At 40.4% G+C, this 25496-nt stretch overlaps 1 protein-coding gene across 1 annotated transcript in view; it reads left to right on the forward strand.

The window, feature by feature from the left end:
* WDFY4 (WDFY family member 4) overlaps positions 1–25496 on the forward strand; it is a 265837-nt gene that overhangs the window by 166024 nt on the left and 74317 nt on the right. The window contains exons 44-47 of the mRNA XM_025050333.1: positions 9827–9975; positions 17067–17187; positions 20211–20296; positions 21807–21869. Of these exons, the coding sequence (XP_024906101.1) occupies positions 9827–9975; positions 17067–17187; positions 20211–20296; positions 21807–21869 (419 nt within the window). The remainder of the gene's footprint in view (positions 1–9826; positions 9976–17066; positions 17188–20210; positions 20297–21806; positions 21870–25496) is intronic.

A 25496-nucleotide genomic window follows, 5' to 3' on the forward strand; every position in this document is an offset into this window, starting at 1 on the left:
AAGGCCATCACACAAATTGGGCAGGCAGCCCTGTGGGGAGTCTCTGGCTCCTCCTCTCATGCTATCTCAAAAGCACTTGCTTTTAGGCCTCTGCTGGACAGAGCCCAGGGGACTTCAAGGCATAGCCTCCTTCCAGGTTTCTGGATGGCCCATCCCCACCAGGATGGCAGCAGCTTAACTCATTTCTTTGTGTGAGTATTAGAGCTCTGATAGCCTCCAGTGATACCTGGGACAATAATTATTCTGTGCAACCTTTGCATCATTGATTAATGATTCCCAGAACCACAAATACATTTCTCTGTAAACAACTTCAATGGACATGAGGAGTGGTTTATTTAATTTATGTTAATTTAATGCATATAAGTCTGAGTCAGCCACGGTGCTGTTGAATACGGACCCTTGTATACTCCACGCAGTTGCTCTCAGAAGTAAGGCTCCACTTGGCAAAATGGTCTTTAGACCCAGGCCAAAGTCAGAACACAAGTGAGAGTTGTTTTTACTATTGTTCTCTTTAATTACATTAAAAACTCAACATTATTTTTTATACAAACTCAGTGTAAAAATTATTTTGACTTTAGTAGGAAAGTATCAACTTAAAGGGAAAGATTTTTGCTCTGGCCAGCAGAGAGCAGCATCAAGCTCTTCCCAGGTATTTTTCACGGAGGATTTTTGTGGAAGGTGAAGTGTTAACCTTCCCATGGTAGTAACTTCTGGGTGAATTGCCACAACTGACTTTCTAAAATGTAGAGCTGCACATGTCATCCCTGCTTAATACCTTCTGAGACTCTCTTTGGCATACTTTGTGTACAAGGCCGCTCCTGAGTTGGCCCTGCCACCTCCCTGGACTTGCTTCCCTCACGCTGACACACACACACACACACACACACACACACACACACACACACACACACACACACATATACACTCCTAACTCTGTACTCTAAATATACAGAACTACTTATAATCTCCAAATATGTCCAGCTGACTCAAGATTTTACGCCTTGGAATGCTCCTCCCCTGTTTTTATCTTCTTAACTCCTATCTCAGCCTTGGAGTCACCTCCTTGAGAACCACTCCTTAGATGTCACCTTCACCCCCTCTTTCACCCCTGTCTGGGCCAGACCTTAGCTCGGTGCTCCCAGAGTGCCTGCATCTGCCACATCGTCCTGGGACAGTCAGTATTCTTCTCTCTTTCCTGTTAGACTACACGCACCATGAAGGCTCTATCTCTCTGTGTGCCTGTGTGTAGGGCATTCACTAAATATTTGATACATACCTGTTAAATAAATACATGAAGAAATGAATGAAAGTTATGAGCAATATGCTTCATGAGATGAGACCTCATCTTGTATAGCCTCTCTGGTGTCCATGGGTCAGTTTCTCAAAGCATGGTCTTCATATCACCTACATCTGAATCATCTGGGCTACTTATTAAAAAATGAAGATTCGAGGGCCCACTCTGTGCAGGCTGAATAAGAACCTCTGGGCATGTAAACTGGGGATATAAACTTTAACAAGCATCCAGGTTATTCTCATGCATACTAATTTTTCGAATAAATGCCTGAGATCCATAAGTTCAGGTTTTACAATATTCAGAACTGTTCCGGCTAGAAGCATGTTTTATCATCAATCAGTTGCCAACAAACAGATCCTTAGTAAATGCAGTGTATGCTAGACACTGCGCTTTGAACAGTCTTTGGGACTTGTAAAACATTCACTTTACATTGGTGCAGTTTCCATCCATGTCCATCTGGGCTCTTCCAAGTCTCAGAGAAAGGCTAGGAGATACCTATATGCAGGCTTGCCTGTGGAAGTGGCACATGCGGGCAGGCAGGGGGCATACCTGCTCCTTGTTTCTACTTAAAAAGATGAGCTGATGGAAAGAGATTTACACATTGTATTTCTTCTCAGATTTACCAGATTGGTATCTAAAAAATAGCATCTTCTTATTGTTTTAATATGCATTTGTTTGATTACTACTTAGACTGACTGCTCAATCTAAAAATAATCAAGGTAGAAAGAGTAGATGCCAGACTTCATAGGTAGCAATACAAATTTAATTCACATAATCTCTCTCTTTTTAGATATCTAACTTTTTCTCAGCAATCTGTGCTTTTTTTTGAAAAAATGAGCATATTCATTCCATGTGCAAGTATAACAGAATATATTAATATCAAGATCTAGGCAAACAGAAGATGTACAAAAAAGCACAAGTGATACATATGAGCAGGTTAAAGCATTCTTTGTAGATTTTGCACAAATAAAAGAAAATATACACATTAGCTCTGTTCTGCATACCTCCTATGACAGCTCTGCACCTCAGTCTTCACACCTTTAAAATTAGGGCATTGCACTAACTTGCAGATGAGTAATGTGGTAAAGAACTTTTGAAAGCCTCCAGCTAAACTTGCTCTTTTTCAGACATGCACACTGAGACTTGACTCCAGGAAGATCTGCTGCCACGGGCTTTCATGGAACATCCCAATGGATTGTTGACCCTCTAGCTTCTGCTCTGGCAGTTTTGATTTTCCAGACAACCTGTTCCTTATACACAGGGCCAGATGTGGCCACATACTTCATTATTCACCTAGTCAGGAATGATAATATCTCATCTAGTTTATCTTAAAGAAATTCTGCTTAGGAAGCAGAAGTTCCAGTCTTTCTAAGATGATCGGTAAAATCATGACATGAGAAATTTCTCAATCGTGAGTAAAGTTAAGGTTGGAGCCCTCCCAGTGCTGATTTAAATGGAGGAACAGGTAATAGTTCACTTGGGTTTGTCCTTCAGACTTTTCTTAAAATTTTTACTAAAATATAGCTATAACATACAATATTGTATTAGTTCTAGATACTATTTTTTAGATACCAATCTGAGAAGAAATACAATGTACACCACAGTTATTCAACATTTATATAACTAAAGAAGTGATCACCATAAGTCCAGCAACCATCTCATACTGTACAATGCTATCACAATGCTTTTACTATATTCCTTATACTGTACATCACATCTTCCTGACTTGTTTTATATCTGAAAATTTGTTCTTCCCCTTCACCTTCCACCCCCTTTTTGGTTTTTCAATTACATTTGACATTCAATATTATTTTATATTAGTTTCAGGTGTACAGCATAGCAGTTAAACATTTACATAATTTACAAAGTGATCCCCCTGACTAGTCTAGTACCCACTTGGCACTATACGTAGTTAACTATATTCCCTATGTTTCATTTTACAACCCCTTGACTATTTTGTAACTACTAGTTTGCACTACTTCTTTCACCTTTTTCACCATACCCCCAAATCTCCTCCTGTCTGGCAACCATCTGCTTGTTCCCTGCATCTATGAGTCTGTTTCTGTTTTGTTTGTTTGTTTATTCAATTCTTTAGATTCCACATGTGAGTGAGATCATATGGTATTTGTCTTTCTTTGTCTGACTTATTTGAATTAGCATAATACCTTCCAGGTCCATCCATATTGTCACAAATGGTAAGATTTCATTCTTTTTTATAGATGAGTAATACTCTATTATATATATGTATCACCACTTCTTTATCCAATTGTCTATTGATGAGGACTTAGGTTGCTTCCATATCTTGGCTATTGTAAATAATGCTGCAGTGAACCTTTTGGCGCATATATGTTTTCAAATTAGTGTTTTGAATTTCTTTGGATAAATACCCAGAAGTGGAATTGCTGGGTCATATGGTAGTGCTATTTTTAATTTTGGGGGGAACCTCCAAACTATTTTCATAGTGGCTGCACCAATTTGCAATCCCAACAACAAGGCACGAGGATTCCCTTTTCTCTACATTCTCACCAATACTTGTTTGTTGATTTATTGGCGATGGCCATTCTGACAGGTATGTGGTAATATCTCATTGTGGTTTAAATTTGCATTTCTCTGATGATTAGTGAAATTGAGCATCTTTTCCTATGCATATTAGCCATCTGTATATTCTCTTTGGTAAAATGTGTATTCAGGTCCTCTGCCCATTTTTAAATTTGATAGGTTTTTGTGTTGAGTTGTGTGCATTCTTTATAAATTTTGGATATTAACCACTTCTCAGATATGTCATTGCAGAATATCTTCTCCCATTCAGTAGGTTGTCTTTCCATTTTGTCGATGGTTTCATTTGCTATGCAAAAATGTTATAGTTTGAAATAGTCCCATTTGTTTATTTTTCTTTTGTTTCCCTTGCCTAAAGAGACATATCAGAAGAAAAATATTACTAAGACCAGTGTCAGAGAGTTTACTGTCTATGTTTTTTTTCTAGAAGTTTTATGGTTTTGTGTCTTACATTTAAGTCTTTAATCCATTTTGGGTTTATTTTTATATTTGGTGTAAGAAAGTAGTTTAGTTTTATTTTTTTGCACGTGTCTGTACAGTTTTCCCAACATCATTTATTGAAGAGACTGTCTTTGCTCCATTGTATATTCTTGCCTCCTCTGTCATAGATTAATTGACTATATAGATGTGAGTTTATTTCTGGGCCCTCTATTCTGTTCCATTGATCTTCATGTCTGTTTTTATGCCAGCACCATGCTGTTTTGATTACTATAGACTTGTAGTATAGTTTAATATCAGGTATTGTGATACCTCCAACTTTGTTATTCTTTCTCAAGATTGCTGTGACTATTTGGGATCTTTGTGGATCTATATAAATTTTTGGATTATATGTTTAAGTTCTGTGGAAAATGCCATTGGTATTTTGATAGGGATTAAATTGAATCTATAGATTGCTTTGGGTAACATGGACATTTTAATGATGTTAATTCTTCCCGTCCATAAGCATGGTGTATGCTTTCGTTTATTTGTATCTTCTTCATTTTCTTTCTTTAATGTCTTATAATTTTCTGAATACAAGTTTTTTACCTCTTTAGTTAAATTTATTCTTAGATATTCTATTTATTTATTTATTTATTTGTTTGTTTGTTTATTTATTTATTTATTTATTAGATGCAATTGTAAATGGAATTATTTTCTTAATTTCTCTTTTTGATAATTCATTATTGGTGTATAGAAATGTAACCTATCTTGAATATTAATTTTGTATCCTGCTACTTTACTTAATTATTTATCAGTCTGATAGTTTTTTGGTGGATTCTTTAGGATTCTCTCTATATAGTATCATGACATCTGCAAAAAATGACAGTTTTACTTCTTCCTTTCCAATGTGGATGATTTTTATTTCTTTTACTTCTCTAATTGCTGTGGCTAGAACTATGTTGAATAAAAGTGGTGAAAGTGGACATCCTTGTCTTGTTCTTGATCTTAAAGAAAAAGCTTTCAGCTTTTCCCTGTTGTGTATGATGTTAGTTGTGGGTTTGTCATATTTAGCCTTTATTATATTAAGACATGTTCCTTATATTCACACTTTGCTGAAAGTTTGTATTATAAATGGATGCTGGATTTTGTCAAATTTTTTTTCTGCATCTATTGATATAATCATATGATTTTTATCCTTCATTTTATTTATGTGCTGTATCACTTTAATTGATTTATAGATATCAAACCAAACTTTCATCCCAGGAATAAATCCCACTTGATCATGGTGTATGACCTTTCCAATGTCTTGCTGAGTTTGCTAATATTTTATTGAGGATTTTCACATCTATGCTTATAAGAGATTTCAGCCTATAATTTTCTTCGATCTTCTTCTTCTTCTTCTTCTTCTTCTTCTTCTTCTTCTTCTTCTTCTTCTTCTTCTTCTTCTTCTTCTTCTTCTTCTTCCTCCTCCTCCTCCTCCTCTTCTTCTTCTTATTCCTCCTCCTCCTCTTCCTCCTCCTCCTCCTCCTCTTCTTCCTCCTCTTCCTCCTCCTCCTCCTCCGCGCCTGGCTTTGGAGTTAGAATAATTGTGGCCTTATAAAAGGGAGTTGGGAGCCTCAACCTCCTGAAATTTTTGGAATAGTTTGAGAAGAACAAGTATTAATTTTCCTTTGACTGTTTAGTAAAATTCACCTGTGAAGCCATATGGTCCAGGAGTTTTGTTTGTTTGGAGTTTTCTTGATTACTGATTTGATTTTGTTAGTAGTAATAAGTCTGTTCAGATTTTCTGTTTCTTCTTATTCATTCTTAGAAGATTATATATTTCTAGGACTTTATCCATTTCTTCCAGATTTTCCAATTTGTTGGCATATAATTGTTTGTATTATTTTTTTTATAATCCTTTGTATTTCTGTGGTGTCAGTTGTCACTTTTCCTCTTTCATTTTTGATTCTATTTATTTAGGTCCTCTCTCTTTCTCTCTTGTTGGGTCTGGTTAAAATTTTATTGATTCTATGTATCTTTTCAAAGAACCATATCTTGTTTTCATTGATCTTTTGTACTTTTTCAGACTCCACTTTGTTTATCTCCACTCTGATCTTTATTATTTCTTTCCTTCTACTCACTTTGGGCTTTATTTTCTAGTTCGAGTAGGTATAAGTTTAGATTCTTTATTTGAGATTTTTCTTGTTTCTTGAGGTAGGCTTGTATTACTGTGAATTTCCCTTTTAGAACTGCTTTTGCCGTGTTTTGTAGATTTGGGGTCATTGTGTTTTTGTTTTTATTTGTCTCAAAGTATCTTCTGATTTCTTCTTTGATATCATTGTTAAACTATTCATTGTTTAGTAGGGTGTTATTTAGCTTCCATATGTTTGTGTATTTTTCAATTTTTTTCTTGTAGCTGATTTCTGGTTTCATACCACTGTGGTCAGAGATGTTTGGTATGGTTTCAATCTTCTTAAATTTATTGAGACTTGTTTTGTGGTCTAATATGTAGTCTCTCTTGGAGAATGTTCCATGTGCACTTGAAAAGAATAAATATTCTGTAACTTTGGGGTAATGCTCTAAAAATATCAGTTAAATCTCTCTGATCTAATGTGTCATTTAAGGTTGCTGTTTCTTTGTTGATTTTCTGTCTGGAAGATCAATCTCTTGATGTCAATGGGGTGTTAAAGTCCCCTACTATGACTGTATTGCTGTCAATCTCTTCTTTTATGTCTGTTAATATATGCTTTATGTAACTAGGTGCTCTTATGTTGGGTGCATAAATGTTTACAAGAGTTATATCCTCTTGTAAGAGTTGTGTAAAGGGTTCAATTAATCCCTTCATCATTATGTAATGTATCTCTTTGCCTATTATTATAGTCTTTGTTTTAAAGTCTATTGTTTGGTATAAGTATTGCTACTCCAACTTTTTTTCATTCCCATTTGCACAAAATATCTCTTTCTATTCCCTTTGCTTTCAGTCTATGTGTGTCTTTTGATCTGAAGTGGTTCTCTGGTAGACAGCATATGTACAGGCCTTGTTTTCTTATCTATGCAGCTACTCTATGTCTTTCAATTGGAGCATGCAATCCATTTACATTTAAAGTGATTATTAATAGGTACATAGTTATTGACATTTTGTTATTTATATTTACATGTGTTTTTTCCCTCCCTCTTCTAAAGGAAGTCCCTTTAACACTTCCTGTTATACTGGTTTGATGATGATGAATTCCTTTAGCTATTTTTGTCTGGGAAGCTCTTTATCTCTTCTTCGATTTTACATGATAGCCTTGCTGGTAGAGCATTCTTGGTTGTAGGTCCTTGCTTTTCATCACTTTGAACATTTGGTGCCAATCCCTTCTGGCCCACAAAGTTTCTGCTGAGAAATCAACTGACAGTCTTATGAGAGCTCTCTTGTAGGTAACTAACTGCCTTTCTCTTGCTGTTTTTTAGAGTCTCTTTGTCTTTAAACTTAATGATGATGTGTCTTGCTGTGGGCCTGTTTGGGTTCATCTTGTTTGGAACTCTGTGCTTTCTGGGCTTGTATGTCTATTTCCTTCACCAGGTTAGGGAAGTTTTCAGTCATTATTTCTTGAAATAGGTTTTCAATTCTTTTCTCTCTCTTTTCTCCTTTTGGTATCCCTATGGTATGAACATTATAATGCCTGGTATTGTCCCAGGGGTCCCTTATACTATCCTCATTTTTTAAATTCTTTTTTCTTTCTGCTATTCCACTTGGGTGTTTTCTGATACCTTGTCCTCTAAATCACTACTTCAATACTCTGCTCCATTTAATCTGCTATCAATTCCTTCCAGTATATTCTTCATTTCAGTTATTATATTCTTCATTTCTGACTGGTTCTTTTTTTTTAGTTTCTATGTCCTTTTTTTATGCTTGCTATCTCTTTGTTGAAGTCTCACTAAGATCCTTAAGCATCTTTATAACCATTATTTTGAATTTTGTATCTGGTAGATTGCTTGCCTCCCTTTCTTTTAGTTCTTTTTCTGGAGATTTTTCCTGTTCTTTCATCTGGGACATGTTTTTTGTTTCCTCTTTTGGCTGCCTCTCTGTGTTTGCTTCTATGTACTAGGTAGATCTGCTGTGTCTTCCATTGTTGGCCAGGTAAGCTTATGTGGTAGGTGTCCTGTGGGACCTAGTGGCACACTCTCCCTGTTCAGCTGAGTCAGATGTTCCAGAAGTGTACTTTGCATGGTTTCTGTGTGCTCTCCTGTTGTAGTTGAGCCTTGATTGCTATTGGCATGTCAGTGGGTGGGACTGACTCTCAGGCTTACTGGCTATGAAAATTGGCCATAACTATAGTAAATGAGCTGCTCTTCTAGGGCTGAACCCATGAAGTGGTATTCACCCCAGTGGGCTCTGATGCCTGCCCACACCTTTTGAGTGTGCTGCTTGTGTGGCTAATCAGGTGGTGTTTTCTTATGGTTTGAAGCCAGCCACAAGACATGCTGATTCTGGGACCTCTTGTGAGAGGGCTTCTGTGCAGGCCAAGGTCAACTGCTGTCTCTGACTGGCCTGCTATCTGGTAAGAGCTACAACATGATCATCACTGGTCACTGCCTGTGCTAGCCCTAGAAGTGTCTGGGAGAGGCCACACTGTGAATCAAAGCTGGCCATCACCAGTACTGGGTTTGGGGAAACTCAGCAAAAGGCCCAGGAAACCCTGAGGTCTGCCACCACCTGCTAACTGTCCATAAGGCTCAGCTGCTGAAAGAGCCTTGAGTGGTGCAGAAATGGGTGAGGCAGGGTCTCAGGGAGTCACCTGCGTGAAGTGAATGGTGTTCAAAGGGTTAATGGAGATTCAGATTTGGCACCAATGCTGAGCCAGGAGATTCTTTACAAAAGTCTCAGAGCCCACCAAGGCCAGCTGCTGCCTGTCCTACTCTGCATTGTCCAGTTGTTGGGTACAGCTTGCCACTGGGAAGGGGATGTGACCTTTGCCTAAGTGCTCTCCTTAGCCGAGTCAATACTATAAAGTTGTCAACATTTCTAGCTACTGAGAGAATGGGCATTTAAGTCTGAAAGGAGGGATCCGGGTGGAGCACATGCCTCCTCTGCACACATCTTGGCCTTGTAGACAGCATTACCAGTCTTGCACCTGTGGTTCTAGGCAGACCTGGTTCCAGTTCTGGATCAACCACTTTCCAGCTGATCACTGAACAACTCCTTTGCCTCTGTAACTGAGGGATGCTTTATATCTCAAAAATGTTCCTCACTGTTAACTGCAGAATGTTTAGTGTGGTTGTGGAGGGGCTTAAAGTAAAAGAAAGAATGTCACCGTACTCAGTACAGCAATAAACACTCATCCACATGCCTTGGTGTGGGTGAGGGTGACCTTGGGTAGATTAAATAACTAAATGGATGTTGGGTGTAAAAGTGTCACTTAAACTGTAAGAGCAGTGTATCTCTGTGGCAGTGACTCTGTCATTCTCACAGGGTGCTCTTTTACTTCCAAGTGCTCAATGGGTGACCAGTCACTGCCTTCCTGCTCTCCATAAAAATGATAGACATGCTTCACTTGCTTATGGCCTGACTCTGGCACTGTCTCCTTCCAGGTGACACAGAAGTACTCCCTGGTGATTGTGCAGGGCCACCTGGTCTCTGAAGGGCTTCTGCTCTTTGGCCGTCAGCACTTCTACATCTGCGAAAACTTCACACTCTCTCCTGTGGGTGATGTCTACTGCACCCGCCACTGCTTATCCAAGTGAGTTCCAACTTCTCCCAGCAGATTCTTCCCTGAGCTCCAATCTTCTTTTTCAGCCACCTCCATTCCTACTCGTCTCACCTTGTCCATACTATGGGCTTAGATTTGGGCCTGAAACTGAACTGTGAGACAAAACAGAAGAACCTAGGCATAGGCATCCATGACTAGTTCCCCAAAGCTAAAATCTGGAATAGATAGTAATGTGGCAGCTCTTCATGTCTCTGCTGATGTGTAGTACACCACAGGATAAAGGGGGTCTCTCCTTAGCTTATTTGGGTAATAGAATCCAGTTCCACCAGCTTAGTCATTCAACAGCTTGTTGATTACTCATCCTTATGTAAGATATCAGGCACTGCCCCCTCGTGCCCAGCAAGTATAATCACCAGCATAAACAGGTTCTTTTGGAAATAGTTTGGAGCACACTAGCATCATGAGACCAAAAAAAAAAAAAAAAAGATGTTATGGGAAGACTCTTCAGGGTTCACACTTAGAGAGATGGTATAGGGCAGGTGTGTTAAAGGAGGGCTACTTAAGGAGGTGAGTTCAGGTCTTGGAGAACAGGTGAGATTTGGGTAGAAACTCGAAAAGTCATTTTTACACCAACTAACACTAGAGGTCTTTGGCAGGAAATTCTGAGGGTTTTTTGTTTTGTTTTTTAGAACCAAATGAATTTTATCTATTTGGGTTCAGTCAAGCTTTAACTGATTAAATCTCTAGTGCCTATAGAATGCAGTCATTCAAAATTAAATTGACCATGTTTGCTAGAAGTTCAGTCGACAAGTTATTTTTTCACTTGACTATTGCTTTTGAAGAAATTTGGATGAAGATTTCTTCATGTAGAGATAAGCCTTGACTTTTCTGGTTAGCCAAGTCTCAAATAATGACAAGAAAACTTCTTAGCCCAGTGGCTCTCAAATTAACGTATATTGAATCACCTGGAGGGCTTGTTAAAACACTCTGTTATCCACCATTACCCCAATTTCTAATTTGGCAGTTCTGAGCTAGGGCCTGAGATTTTAACAAATTCTATACTGATGCTGATGCCACTGGTCTGGGACTACACTTTGAGAACCACTATTTTAGACTATTGACATAGGAGCTACCTGCTGATAACTAAGAATTTTAATTCTCAGTTGTCATGTCATTTCCAAACTATGTCAGAAACTAGGAGTTTAAGGAATGTGGAAGAATAGATGTCAACCTACCCTCCTTTTAGATTTGCGTTAAAATGCTTGGCATTTTTCTCTCTGCTAATTTCCATCTATTATTCATACCAAACATTCACCTCTGTGCTTTTCTAAGGCAGGAGAAGCATAATTAATACCTGGTGCACACATCCCATCTTATTGCTCATGTTTTATTGATACTAATCAATACGGACAATGGGTCTGCAGACTTGCTTTTCTGAGAGCTGATGAAAGCTTTCTACTCTATTCTCCTCAGCATGGTGTGCCTGTGTAATGACTTGTGCAATCCATTGCTTCACTCTCCACCTCTGGTTTATATCGAGTTGGTGTTAGATAAGATCTTATTGATTAGCTAAATTGTGTTTATGAGGTGCACCTAATCATGAACAAATTGACTATATCTGCACTTTTAATAGAAGCCCAGTCATCAGGTTCTGGGTACTCACTTGATTTGGAATGACAAGGGAGACTTCCCATGTCTGGAAATGTACTTTTCTAGAATGCACGTAGGCATATAGTGAGAACAAATTACTACACTGGGATATCAGTTGGGGATTGCATAGGTAATTTTAGTCATCATACTTTAAAGAAGTATTTGTTAACCAGACAGTGCTTTCTCTCCGAGGTCTTGTCTACTGCTCTCAGAAACTGCTGGCACTCATGCAAATGCGGTTCTCAGAGACAGGCTATTAGATCACGTCAGATCAATGGGGATTAAATCTTATTTTGACCATAGAGACTAAGAAAGATACATGAATAAGCCAGTTAAAAATAAAGCTAAGTCAACCCTGAAATGTTTCTGTCAAAGACTGCCATCAAATTGAGTATAGTTGAGCATTGGACCTTGAAAGAAGCTCACTGATGTACCATAAAATTATCCCAAATAAAACTCAAGAACACGGCATATCCTCCAGCAGAAATTGGACTTTGTACTTTGGAACTTTTCTCAGAAACTAAGAACCTCTCTAGAGGGTTATATTTGGCTTTCGTAGGATCTCTTTTTGGCCAAATAGGTTAATTGTATTAGGTTGATAGGGCTCTTTAAAGTACCAAAAACTAAGTGGCTTAAACAAACAGAAATGTATTGTCTTAGTCCTAGAGCCTAGAAGTTGGATATCAAGGAATCAGCTGTGCCACTCCATCTTTAGAGCTCTAGGGGAGGATCTTCCCTTCCCTCTACTAGCCTCTGGTGTTTTCCAGCAATGCGTGGTGTTCGTTGGCTTGTAGATATTTCACTTCAGTCACATGGCCATCTTCTCTATGTGGGTATTCACATAACATTCTCTCTGTGTGTGTCTGTCTCTGTGTCCAAGTTTTCTCTTTATATGAGGCTAGTTAGATTAGATTAGGGTGTATCTCTTTTTTAAAATTTATTTATTTTTATTATGGTGACATTGGTTAATGAAATCCAGATGTACAATTTAACAGTAAGGCATATATATATTGCATTGTTTGTTCATCACTCATAGTTAGATTTCTTTCTGTCACCACATATTTGACCCCTTTTATCCCATCTACTTTCCTCCTCCCTCTTCCACTCTACCCTCCGGTAACCACTAGCCTATTGTCCATGTCCATGAGTCTCTCTTTGTTTGTCCTGTTTTTTTGTTTTTTTGTTTTTTTGTGTTTTTTTTTGCTTTTAGGTTTATATCCTATATGTAAGTGATATCATGTGGTTTTCAACTTTTTCTGCCTGGCTTATTTTGTTTAGCATGATTATTTCGAGGTCCATCCATGTTGCCGCAAATGACAGTATTTCATCTCTTCTTATGGCTGAATAATACCACTGTATGTATGTACCACAGCTTCTTTATCCAATCATCTGTTGTAGGACACTTTGGTTGCTTCCATGTCCTGGCCACCATGAATAATGCTGCTATGAACAATAGTGTGCAAATATCTTTTTGGATACGAGTTTTCTAGTCTTTAGAGTAAATACCCAGTAGAGAGATAGCTGGCTCATACAGTAGATCAATTCTTAGTTTTTTGAGGAACATTTATACTGTTTTCCATAGTGGCTGTACCAATTTGCAGGCCCACCAGCTGGGTATGAAGGTTCTTTTTCTCTGCATCCTCTCCGACGTTTGTTATTACTTGTCTTGTTGATAACGGCTATTCTAACAGGTGTGAGGTAGTATCTCATTGTGGTTTTGATTTATATTTCCCTAATAGCTATCGATGTTGAGCATCTTTTCATATGTTTGTTGGCCATTTATATGTCTTCTTTGGAGAAGTGTCTGTTCAGGTTCTCTGCCCATTTTTTAATTGGATTGTTTGTTTTTTGTTGTAATTGAGTTGTATGAGTTTTTGTATATTTTGGATATTAGGCCCTTATTGGAGGTGTTACTTGCATATATTTTCCCATTCAGGTGGTTGTCTCTTTACCTTGTTGATGGTTTTCCCTGGCTGCCCTGAGAATTCTTTCTTTGTCATTGATTTTTGATAATTTTAATATAATGTGTCTTGGAAAAGGCCTTTTAGAATTGAGATAATTGAGTGTTCTGTGACTTCTTAAATTCCAAGCTCCAGTTCACTCTTTAGATTTGGGAAATTCTCATCAATAATTTTCTGAAAATGCTTTCTAATCCCTTTTCCTCTCCTTTGAGAATACTCATTATTCTTGTTTCCTTTCCTGATGGTTTCAGCTAGTTCTTGTATATCTCTTGCATTATTTTTCATTCTTTTTTTTTTTCTATTCTTCCTTCTGATTTATTTCAAGATTTCTGTCTTCAATATCACTGATCCTTTCCTTTATTTGGTTGACTTTATTTCCCAAGCTTGCTATTTTATTTTTCATCTCTTTCAGTGTGTTCTTCATCTCCAGAAGTTCTAGTTGTTTTTTTGGGGGGAGTGGGCTGGGGTGGGGTTTAATCTCCTTGTTAAAAAACTCATTCTGCTAATTTAGTTTTATTTTCAATTCCTGGAATTGTTGATATAAATTATTTTGGATCTCATTGCGTTTTTTCAGAAATACCATCATGAATTCTCTGTCACTTAAGTCACATATTTCTACGTGTTTAAGCTTATTTTCTGGAGACTTTTTTCTTTCTTTCTGAGCTGCCTTGTCACCTTGGTTGTTCATGGTATTTAATGGATTATTTCTTCTCCTGGGCATTAATGGAAGTGTATTCTGCCTTTCTTCCAGGTAGAAAATTTATTATATAAAGGTCTCTCTTTAGGCTGTTGCTAAAAAGGTGTTTTTCTTTTGGTTTCCAGTAGGTGGTGTCTAAGCTTCTTGGATCTCTGCTTTATATGAAGTCTTAATAATGCCTTTTTTTCCCCTGATAGATATTCAGTCACGCTCCCTACCCTGAGTTTCAGTCCCTATAGTGTTAGTGACAGTTTTGGTAGCTTTTGCTCAGATTCCCCTGGGACTCCATGGTGTTCAGTCTTGGAAGATATGGGGGGAGGGGCCCTCTGGGTTGGAGAATGGGGACTATGGCTCAGCCTTGCATTTTGCAACTGCAGCTAATAATAATAAACTGTTGCTTCTTTGACATCCCCTGCTTTCTGCCATGCTTTCTGCCCTGATCCCTGGGCACTGCCGCTGCGTGGAGCTCACAGCTCTCTCAGGCAGGGCTGTTCAGGGAACCTGCCACAACTTCTCCTCTCCCCTCCTCCTTCAGGGAACTCCAAGGGCTGCGAGAGGTAGCTTTTTTTTCTCCCAGTCTACCACCTGACTCCTGGGGTTCTGACCTGTGGTAGCTCTTATTTGCAGATCCCTCACTCAGACGTGCTTGTTTGCTGGTTGGATGTATTTTGTTGAGTTTTAGGTGTTCAGCTTATTGTTGTTTCAGGAGAGATCTAGAGACATCTATCACTCCGCCATGTTTCTGACATCTGATTAGGGTCTATCTCATTTTAATTTTATCAACTCTAGTATTTACTTATTTCTAAAAAAAAAAAAAAAAGTCTTATTCTGGGATATTAGGGATTAGGACTTCAACACATTTTGCGGGGGAGAACACAATTCAACTCATAACAGTTGCAGTCCAGCTCACAAGAGATAGCATTTGATTCATTTGGTGGGAATCCAAACCATCCAAGGATCCTTTTAATCAGATGTTTTCTGCATATCAGTCAGCATTTTAAGGCATCATTTCTCCATTTAGTTCAATTCAACAAATACATATTGAAAAACTTCCTCGTACAAGGCACTGTGGTAGACTTCATACATACAAAGAGATGAGTCTGGTAAAGAGTTTGTGATCTAGTGAATCATTCTGGGTATAAATTCTAGGTATAAATTCTGACAGTAATTGGATGCTGGATAATAATTGAATAGTGAAGCGATCATTGTCATTATCACAAGAGCCTTGACCTGGGGTGTTGTTTGACCTAAGCCAGGTGTAGGAATTAGAATTATCTCCATTGCCTCACTGGGAGTCAGAGAAGTTTAGGGGAAGCTCAGCTTAGGGGCTAAGCATTCAGGCAGAAGAATTCAGAGCCACAGCCACATTTGTATTTGGTCAATCCTACAGCAACATGGCTCAGAGCAGGAGACCTGAGAGGATTGTCCTAAGAAAGGGTAGAAGGAGCTTCAAAGGGCTGGAGTTCATGTCTTTGAGGTCTGGCTATGCAAAGGGCTAAACAATCAGCTCAGAATGTGTCCCCCTTGAGTAGCCTTGCCTTTTACCCAACAGTGAACATTCAGCATAATGCATAAGTCCAAGCTCTGAGCACTGCAGATGCTGGGCTACCACACCTGACCATTGATTGGAGAAATTCTGCCAGCCTTAGTGAAGGCCTGATCTCTTTCTTTGTTTGCTCAAGAAGAATGTCATGGAGACCCCATGTGTAGCTTGCCCTCTTGGCTGGCCTGTGAAGGCCATACTTGATGCTGGAATGAGGAGGAGGTGAAACACAATCTCTGTGTTCATTCCTAGCACCTTGCACTGGTGCAGAGTTCTTTCAGCTCTTGGTTCTTTGGGTCTGTGATTGGCACACAGGCTTCTTGAGGGCCAAACTGCTTAGGGGACCCTCATTTATCAGATCTTAAAAGACCATTTTATCAGAGATTCTGTGGTCGTGTACACAATCTAAAGTTACCACATAACTCAGATATTCAGAAATATGACCATCTATAACTAAATCACATTTATTTCTCAAGTTCCCTTTGTTTTGGTGGTAAAAAGCTTCATCCGGTTACCTAAAGGCATCGCAGTTACTTCTAGTGCAGAATTTGTTCTCCTTGGGATAAATACTTACCAAATTCATGATTCTCCCTCTTCCTCCTGTCCCTTTTTTATCAAGGGGAGTCAGTCATCCTGATCTCTAAGAATGGCATCTCTCTTGGCCTCTGCTGCCATGTTGCTCTAAGGGTCACTGCTGAGGCTGTGGCCATTGTTTCCCAGGCCATCGGGATCTCAGCCCTGCTGCACACCACTTTAGTGGCTCAGAGGCTCTCTGCTGCTTCCTCCTATGATACTCTAGATGCCACGCCAAAGTGGTGGGTCTGCCTCACCCCTCCAGGCCCCATGTTGCCTGAAGCCATGCTGAACATAGGCTTTTTTAAGGAGTCTTGTCACCTTTCTGCCCTATGTTACAGGGCCTGAAGTTTCTTCAAACATGACTAGGGTATCTCTTTCACTCTTCTCCCATCCCCTCAACCCATTTTGTGACCACCGTATCCAGAGAAACCTCTCACATGTATACTCCGCACTGTGTGCTGCTGTCTGCCCTGGAGGCTGTCCTCTTGCTTTGGTGAAGCTGATGTCCCATCCTACTCTTCTGGGCAGGGCTGATAAGGACAGATGCTGAGGGTTTATAAGGTCAGTTGGTGCTGGTTGGCAATGACTGAATCACTGCTCTAATGTGCCCCAGAAACTCAGGCAGGGCTGTGGGACAAGAAGGAGGACAAGTCTACCAGATACCCTCTCACTGCATGTCTTACTTCTTTTTCAGCATCAGTGACCCATTCATTTTCAACCTGTGCAGCAAAGACAGGTCCTCCGACCATTACTCATGCCAGTGCCATTGCTATGGTGACCTCAGGGAGCTCCGGCAGGCACGCTTCCTCTTGCAGGTATGCCCTGGGGAAGTGGCATGGGAAGGACCATCTCTTCATGGGACAGGTGGTTCAGGTGTCATCAACACCTCATTTGAATGTGAGGACACACCTCTGTTACCCGCTTCATGCCTGTGCACAGTCCAGTGCCCTTTGGAACACACCTGTGAATTCCCCTGACTTGTGTTGGGCCTGCTCCCCAGGCTGTGAGTTCTTTATTGTTTACTCTCTGCCCAGTCTCTGCCATTTAGTTTTTGGGCCCTTCTTTCTCTTACTGTGTCATTTAGGACCCACTCTCTTGGCTTTATTTTACCTTGACATGCCTCAGAGTTGCCTTGGATATTCAGGGAAATAAGACAAGGCAAATCTATTGCCTTTGGGAAGAACTGATGACTGAGAGTTGACTACCAGTTTGCCCTGTTCTGACTACAGGGATCCCCTCAGCTGCCTGCTATCCTTCCCATCCGCCCTCCCCATCTAAGTTCTTGGTAATTTCCTGGGGCAAGTGGTTTAAAGATCTCCTGATTGTCTCCTCCAACTAGGGTTCCAGAGCCTCGTCCAGGGCCTTCAAAGGCTCACCCAGATGGTAAACAGAGTCAATTCCTTTCAGAGGCAAAGCTCTGCTGTCAGCTAGACACAACCTAATGTTTCTGGTCCCACCTCGAGTATAAATCCCTGGGCTTAGATGGTTTAGAAGCATCAGCTCAGTGGCAAAGGGACAAGGAAAAACTCTGGGACACCCTACTGACCTTAAACACTTCTCACCTTCACCAGCCCAACCTCTGCAATAACAAAGCAGCATACAAGCCCAGAAGTGTCCCAGGAAGGGGGCAAAGGAGGAGATGAGAGATTACCCTTGTAGGAGGGGAAAGGCTGGATCCCTCTCCCTATTCTCTCCTTAGGTTCTTTGCTCTGCAAAGGCCAAAAGGGGGCACTAATTGGCCCTAATGATGGAATAAGAGTATGTTTCATTTGTAAATATTGGCCTCAGTATATTTTCTGAAACTGCAGCTCAGAAAGGCATTTTGGAGGGTCATTTCAGAAAGGATCAGCTGTACTGCTGACAAGAGTTCAGCATACTGTGGGCATCTGACCAGCTCTCTTCCTCCCCACTGCCCACTCCTCTGCTTTTACCCTCAAAGGGTTGTTTCTCCTTTTGTTTGATTTTATTGCTCTTTGTTGCAAGGAGATGAGTTTGAAGCAGACAAGGCCATGCCCTGAAGCTTTGGGCAGTGCAGCCAGCATGGACCTAGTGCTTTGCACGGCTCTGTCACCTTGGCACAATTGGGCATGTCTCTGGGCTCCTGTTTCCCTCCAGTGAACAAAGGACCCACATCTAATCTTTTCTACCATTGCATATATAGCACTAAGCACATTTTTTTTTGGCTACTTGTCAAAAATTATTTTTTATGACTATATGTTTACTTTACTGGTTATATAGTAGCAAATAAGTATTAGTAAGTGAGCTGCTGTTCCCTTCAGTAAATAGTGATTATTTCCAGATGGTTGGCTAGCCTGAGAGTGGTAGAAGTCAGAGTGGAAAGGCCTGCGTGCACTGCAAGTTGGGGCAGAAGGGCTTTGTGAGCAAGGTCACCATTTGTCCAGCCCTGGATTCTCCCAGTAAAAAGTCTGAGCCCAGGCACACAAGGTTGCTGGGGCAAGCCATAGCCTCTACAGAGTCTATATTCATCATCTATTTGCATATTATTTATATTTTTATTTATAGAAAAAAAAATCCAAGAACCTTATGTGTACTTATAGAGGAGAGGGGTTTGCATTTTCATTACAAATACTTTCCTCTGCTCAGGATCCCAATGAACTGGACTTTGAGAATTCACTTCCAGCCAGGTGGAAGCAAGACGTGACTGTGTTGTTGGATACAGCATCCCACCTCTGAGTCTGACCCTAATCTGCCACATCTGTCTTTCCATGCCCAGGCCTCTCTCCTCCCAATCCCTCTCTCCAGTCCTAGGAATTCTCTCCCTGAACTCATCTCATTCCAAATGTGGACTCACTCTATTGCTATTCCAAATCTGTTATTTACATAGAGTAGATTAGAACGGATGGAGAGAGGAAGGGAGGAGAGAATGCGGAAAAAAAGGAAATAATGTAGGATTCATTTAGGTATTAACAAAAAACCCTTGAAACAAAATTGCTATGTCAGTGTAGCCACATCAAAATGGCTCAGAAAAATGGGCTTAGCAAAGCACCCTGTGCCTTCAAGTCTCTAGGTCAGCATACAAAGCTGCCCTGACTGGGAGTTGCATCCACCTGACCATTCCCAGTGTTTCTGGTAAGATGACCCTTTGGTTCAGGAAACCAACCCCTGGACCTGGATGTGAAAGTGTCTGAAGGTGTCAGTGAGCACTTTTCTCTTTGTCTGATCCTTACTTGTCCTGGGCCTGGGGCTCTTGCTTCCTGCTTCAGCCAAAAGAACTCAGAGGTCCCCTGCCCTCCTACTCATTCTGCAGAGACCTGCTCATCGTTGTCACCAAGGTCTTCATATCTGCCTGTGGGAGGTTGGAAAGACTAACCAGGAAGGGTTGCCTGTGTCAGCCTAAATGAAGAGGTAAACCGAGACAAGCTTGAATTACTGGAAATTGAGTTTACTCAAAAATAGCAGAGGAATTACAATTTGGGAAATGCATGCTGTAGCAAGATACAGGCGAGTCCACTGAAGATAGCTGTATTCATGGGCAAGGAGTGCAAAGAGGGGGAAGTCCAGCCTGTGTCCAAGTAGTAAGTTCATTGGCTTGAGGGTAGGGAGGGATTCTTGGCAGATGTTCATTGGTAAGGAGATAAGTCTGGATCTTCTGTAAATCAGTCATTTTCAGGAAATCAGTTCCTAGGTTCTTAAGTTCTGTTTTTCTGAGGGCACATGAATGAGATTCTCCATTTCACATCATCTGGTTCTATTTGAGGTTGAAATCCTTTCACACCTGACACAGAGACCCAAATGACCTATCACTAGTGGCTCTGTTGCCTGTAGGTATCTCCATTCCAGGAAACTTCAGGAGCAGTAAAAGGATTTCTCTTTATAGGACATAGCTCTGGAGATCTTTTTCCGAAATGGTTATTCCAAGTTCCTTGTCTTCTACAATGGTGATCGGAGTAAGGCCTTCAAAAGGTAAGGGTTTGAAATCCTCCTCTGAGGAAACTGATCCTGAGCTGAGAGCACAGGAACAGACACTGCTCAGCTCTGTTCTCAAGAGAATTGTTTTCAACCCACAGTAAGCAGAATTTAGGTCAGACACAAGAAAAAACTTACTAACCCACAGAGCTATTTAATTGTTGAACAAAATATATAGAAAGTTACAGAAGCACCTTTTCTAAGTGCTGGGAAACAGGCTCTATTTAATGGACTGAAGTAGTTTAGGACAGTAATGACTAAAAGGAGAAAAAATTGTGCAGACACAATGTATTTAAGAAACTGGCTATTTATTGATTCTTCCAGAATTTTCTTGCTTTATTTTCTAATTTTCCAAATAATTTTTCTTTTTGATCCCAGTTGCCAATTTTAGTTATTCTAACTTTATATTTCTTTGGAAAGAATTCCACACACTGATTTCCCACTTCTGCATGGAATATCTTTTTTCTTAAAAAGAGAAACCTTCTGTTTTAGTTTAACTTCTCTCTCTCCAAATAGATTAAACAATCCAAGAAATTTAAGCTAAGAAAATAATAATAATGGTTATTCATTTTTATTATTATTAAAGTTATAGATAAATAGAGATTTGTAGAAAATCTAGAAGAGACAGAAGGGAAAGAAAGTAGGTGCCTAGCCATAAACAGACTACACAGAAGTTGGAGTAACAGAAAGGTGGTAATGTCTGGCTCTGCTTTGGACTAGAAGTTCTGAGGTGAGATTTGACATACCTTACTTGAAGTCTCATGCCACTTTGTGCTCAGAGGTTCTAACATTGCCTTCCTGTTGGCCCTGGCCAGTCACTGCACCAGGACCACTTGCTAGGTCCAAAGGGCTGGGCCATGGTGGAGGAAAACAACTCCCACAGAAAGGCTGTGAGCACCAGCTTTATGCATGTCTCCCTTAACTGTGAGCCTCCCTTTGAGGTTCTTCCCCAAGAACTGCTGTTGTATTGCCTCCTAAAATTCTCTTCAAGTTCCATTTTAGATCAAAATAAAGAAGTAGACATGCAATGCTGAAACTCATATTTATTTTCCCTTATGATTTCTAGGTATTAAACTTTTTCACAGTTAATCTAGAAGTCTTATATATTGGTAGCTCAGGCAGTGAATGTTGCCTAACTGCACTCCAGCCTGTTCAAGTAACCTTAAATTAAGATGGCATTTGTCCCAAGAGTACAGCAGTAGTTTGTTAAATTGGTAATGGAAATTTCAAGTGTCTGGCCCAGAGGAGGTATCTAAAAAACATAGTTTTTATTATAACTATTATTTTATTGTTATGATTGTTATCCTCAAGGCTAGAGTGTGTAATGCCACAGGTGCTAAAGGGTTCCTCAGAAGTACACCCAAGTCTATAGCTTAAGAACTGCGGGCAGGATGGGGCTGGCAGTGTAAGAATGGACCCAACCTTTTACCTGACTCTGAAAATGTGTCCCTGATGGTAGAAGAGTTTTGCCTCTGCTGATAAAATGATCATTTTCTTTCTTGTTTAGCTTCTACTCTTTTCAACCTAGCTTGAAGGGAAAAAGCATCACAGAGGACCCCCTCAATCTAAGGTAATGGTGTGGGAGGAGCCCAGTCATGCTCTCTGGGTATGGTGCTGGCCTTGCTTTCATTTTCTTCATCTGCCCAATCCTACATTAAGGTTGTCGTGCTAAGAGCACATCAGTCTGCCTTCCCCTTTTCCTCTCTTTCACCCACATACTCCCTTGTCCTCCTCCTGGAGTTCCTTCTGCCAATTGCACCCCTAAAACAGGGTAGAAGTCCCACATGCTCTGTGGCTTTGTCAGACCAAAATGGCAGGAAGCAGCCTTCTACCCATGGTGGATGGGGCAGATTGCCAAAGAGGTGTCAACATCAGGCCTTTAAGAGGAAAGGAGTGTGAGCAATTCTAGGTCTCTCCTTTCTACATGAAACTCTCAGAAAACTCAGAACCTAAATTAATGTATGGTGGTGTGCAAATCAAATTTAATTTATTAATCTATGACGTGGAGTGTCTTTCTTAGGAACTTAATGTGTACAGCCCTTCGCAAGCCCCCTCTTTACAAGTACCCAGTTCCCCAGAAGGCCAATTTGTGATCAGTAGATACTTTTATTTCCATTAAATGAGAATAGGAGAAGATAGTTGCTGGTTTTCTCCAGGAGTATGTGGGGATAGGGGGAGAGGGATGTCCTCAAGAGAGGTATTCAAAATATTTGTACTGAAAATGGAATGGGGACCACTAAGTCATTCAAAATTACTTATCGATAGTTTGCTTTATGTGGTGTTTGCTGCTTGACAGAACAACAAGCAGAATATTCAAAAATTTCCCTGTCTTTATTGAGTTTAAATTCTCATGAGAAAGACAGAAAACAATTTAAATGAGTAAAGCACAAAGCATATTAAATAATAAGTATATGTATAAAAAACAAAGTAGATAGAGGTAGAGATTAATCTTAGACTTGGTGAGGGAAGCCCTTACCAAGAAGCAATATTTGAATTAAGATGTGAACAACGTGGGGAAACAAATTATGCAGATAACTGGAGAAAGAGCATTTCAGGCAGAGGTAAGAACAGAACAAAGACACTGGGGATATCATGATGGGCTTGGCTGGGGCCAGAGAAGTGAAAGAGATAGTGGGGCTAGTTCATATAAGCTTTGGGGGCTCACAGTAGCAGCATTGGGTTTTTCCTCAGAATAATTGGGTGTACTGGAAGAATAGTGTGACATATTTTAAAAGGCTCGTCTGGCTACTGTGTAGAGAACAAACCACAGTGGGACAAAGGTGGAGCTCAGAGGCTAGTTAGAAAGCTTTATAATGATCCAGCTGAGAGATGATGGTTTGGAACCAAGGAGTGGCCACAAAGATGGTGTGATGTGCTCAGATTATGGATGAGTTTTGAAGGTACATCTCATGGATTTGTTGACAAATAAGTGTGAGGTATGCGTGTGAGAGAAAGAACTTAAGGATAAGACCAAGGATTTAAGTTTGAGCAATTGGAAAATGAAATGGGGAAGAGCACATGAAGAACAACTTTGGGAGTGTTGTGATGCCAGGAGCTCAGTTTTAGATATGTTAACTTTGAGATTCCTACCAGATATGCAGGTGGAGATGTCTTATTGGCCATTGGATATATAAATTTGGAGTTCAGGGAGAAGTCCAGGTAAGTGGTAAATTTGGAATAGTATTTAAAGCATGAGACTAGATAAGATCACCAAGAGAATGAGTACATCTGAACAAGAGGTTTAAGGATTGTGTCCTGGGGCCTACCAGCCTTTAGGAGTTAAGGCCATAATGGGAAGCCAGCAGAAGAGACTGAGAAGTTGCAGCCGGAAAGTCAGGAAGAACTGCAGGTGTGGAAGATATTTGGAAGTCAAGTAATGTTTCAAGGAAGGAATGGTCAAATGTTGTTGGTAGGCTAAATAAAATGAGAACTGAGAAATGATCATTGAACTTTGCAATATGGTGGTCACCGAATACCTTCAAAAGACCCATTGGAGTGGCTGCCAACAGAAGTTCCCTATTGTTCCAGGCAGTAACCCTTTACTTGGTAGATTGTGGGGAAGTCCTGGGGATACCTGGTGATGATCTAGGAGGCCTGGGAAGCAGGAGGCCCCTGGAGGTGGAGGAGCTGTTGACCACCTGGAATGGATGTATTTCAATAATAGTTCAACAACGGTACAACCATAATTGTGTATATAAGCTGAATATTAGTCCTGTTGATCTCATATTGTTTGTTTCATATAAGCCTAATCTCCACACTTGGATTTCTCTGCAATGTTTCGGTGCAAATAGTAAAAAGCCATTTCAAACTAGCCAAAGCTAAAAAGAAAATTCATCACTTCATATACCCGAAGGCCAAAAAAGGTCTGGTTCCAGGCATGCTGGATCTCTGGGCTCAGTAAGCTCTAAGGACACTGTGGCTCTCCATTTCACAGTGAGGATTTCCTCTGGGTTGGCTTCCTTCTCAGCATAAGGGTATCAATGCCCCCAGCAGCTCCAGGCTGATAGTCAGCCACATAGGAATTCCACCACACCAGGAATACTCTGGCCCAGTAATTTTGGCAAAAATCCCTAAAGTGATTTTCATTTGCCTAAGTTGGGTTAGTGCCTATCCCAGAATCAATCAAGTGCTTTCATAGGCTAGGTCAGGGTCATGTGCCCACTCACCTTCTGGGAGTGGGGTCAGTCCCACCCAACAACATAGACCACTCTAAGGGGAGGTGGTTCCCCAAGAAAATCAAGATCTTGTTATCACAAGAGGGGTGAATACTGAGGTGTCAACAAAAGAAGATGACCATCCACTGCTCCATGCTGAGAGTTCCCCCAGAGACCATAGCACTCATGGGTTATATGTTCATTTTCTCTCTCCCTGGAACTTCTCCTTGCATCAACTTTGATACAAGTCGCTTCACTGAACTCCATTTGTTTCTGCTCTTCACCCTCTTATAAATGTATTATGTCTATAGTATCACTCAGTGGTAACATAGCTGTCCCTACAGCTGTGAGTGGCATGCTATCCATTCCTATTCTATTCTTAGAGTCTTGGAGGTGATTTGCCCAACAGTGTATACCATCATTCACACAGGCAAGCTTCCAAATTTCTGCCCCAAACAGAGAGAGAGAGAGCAAATGGAGGAAGGGCAGAGGGAAGAACGCCTAAGAGGAGCTAAACCATGGCTATGGCTTAGCCTAGTGGTCAGTACCAAAATGACTGCAGAAATAATTCTCACCCTAGGGATGAGCTTTGACAAAATGAGTAAGCCCCAGCTGAACGTTGGTCCTAGGCTCTGAGACCACTCACCTAAGCAGCCTCAGCATGTGGCAAGGCTGTGCTGCAACAGCCATCCATGGGCTTTGGGATCAAACTAATTTGGTCTTATAACAGGTGCTCATAAATTGTAATTGCTTTGCTTAGTTTTAGAATCACTGCTGTGTTTTTTGGGCATGTTTATGGAGCAATTGATTAAAATTGACCATAGGCGGCTGTCTATGCTGTCAGCTCTTTTGCATTTCTCCTTCCCAGCCCACAGTTTGCCTTCAGGAGTTTCAGAGTGGAAAGGCAGTGGTGACTTCCAGCCTTAGGGAGCTTGACTTGCCATTGCCCCATGTGTGAAATAAACTTGACCTTTTTTTTTTTTCTGGATTGCTAAGGACAATGCTCAATCCATACAATGAATCTCAAAAAATGATGCCTAGCT

Source organism: Pteropus alecto, unplaced genomic scaffold (assembly GCF_000325575.1).
Source record: "Pteropus alecto unplaced genomic scaffold, ASM32557v1 scaffold287, whole genome shotgun sequence".
Taxonomy (NCBI): Eukaryota; Metazoa; Chordata; class Mammalia; order Chiroptera; family Pteropodidae; genus Pteropus; species Pteropus alecto.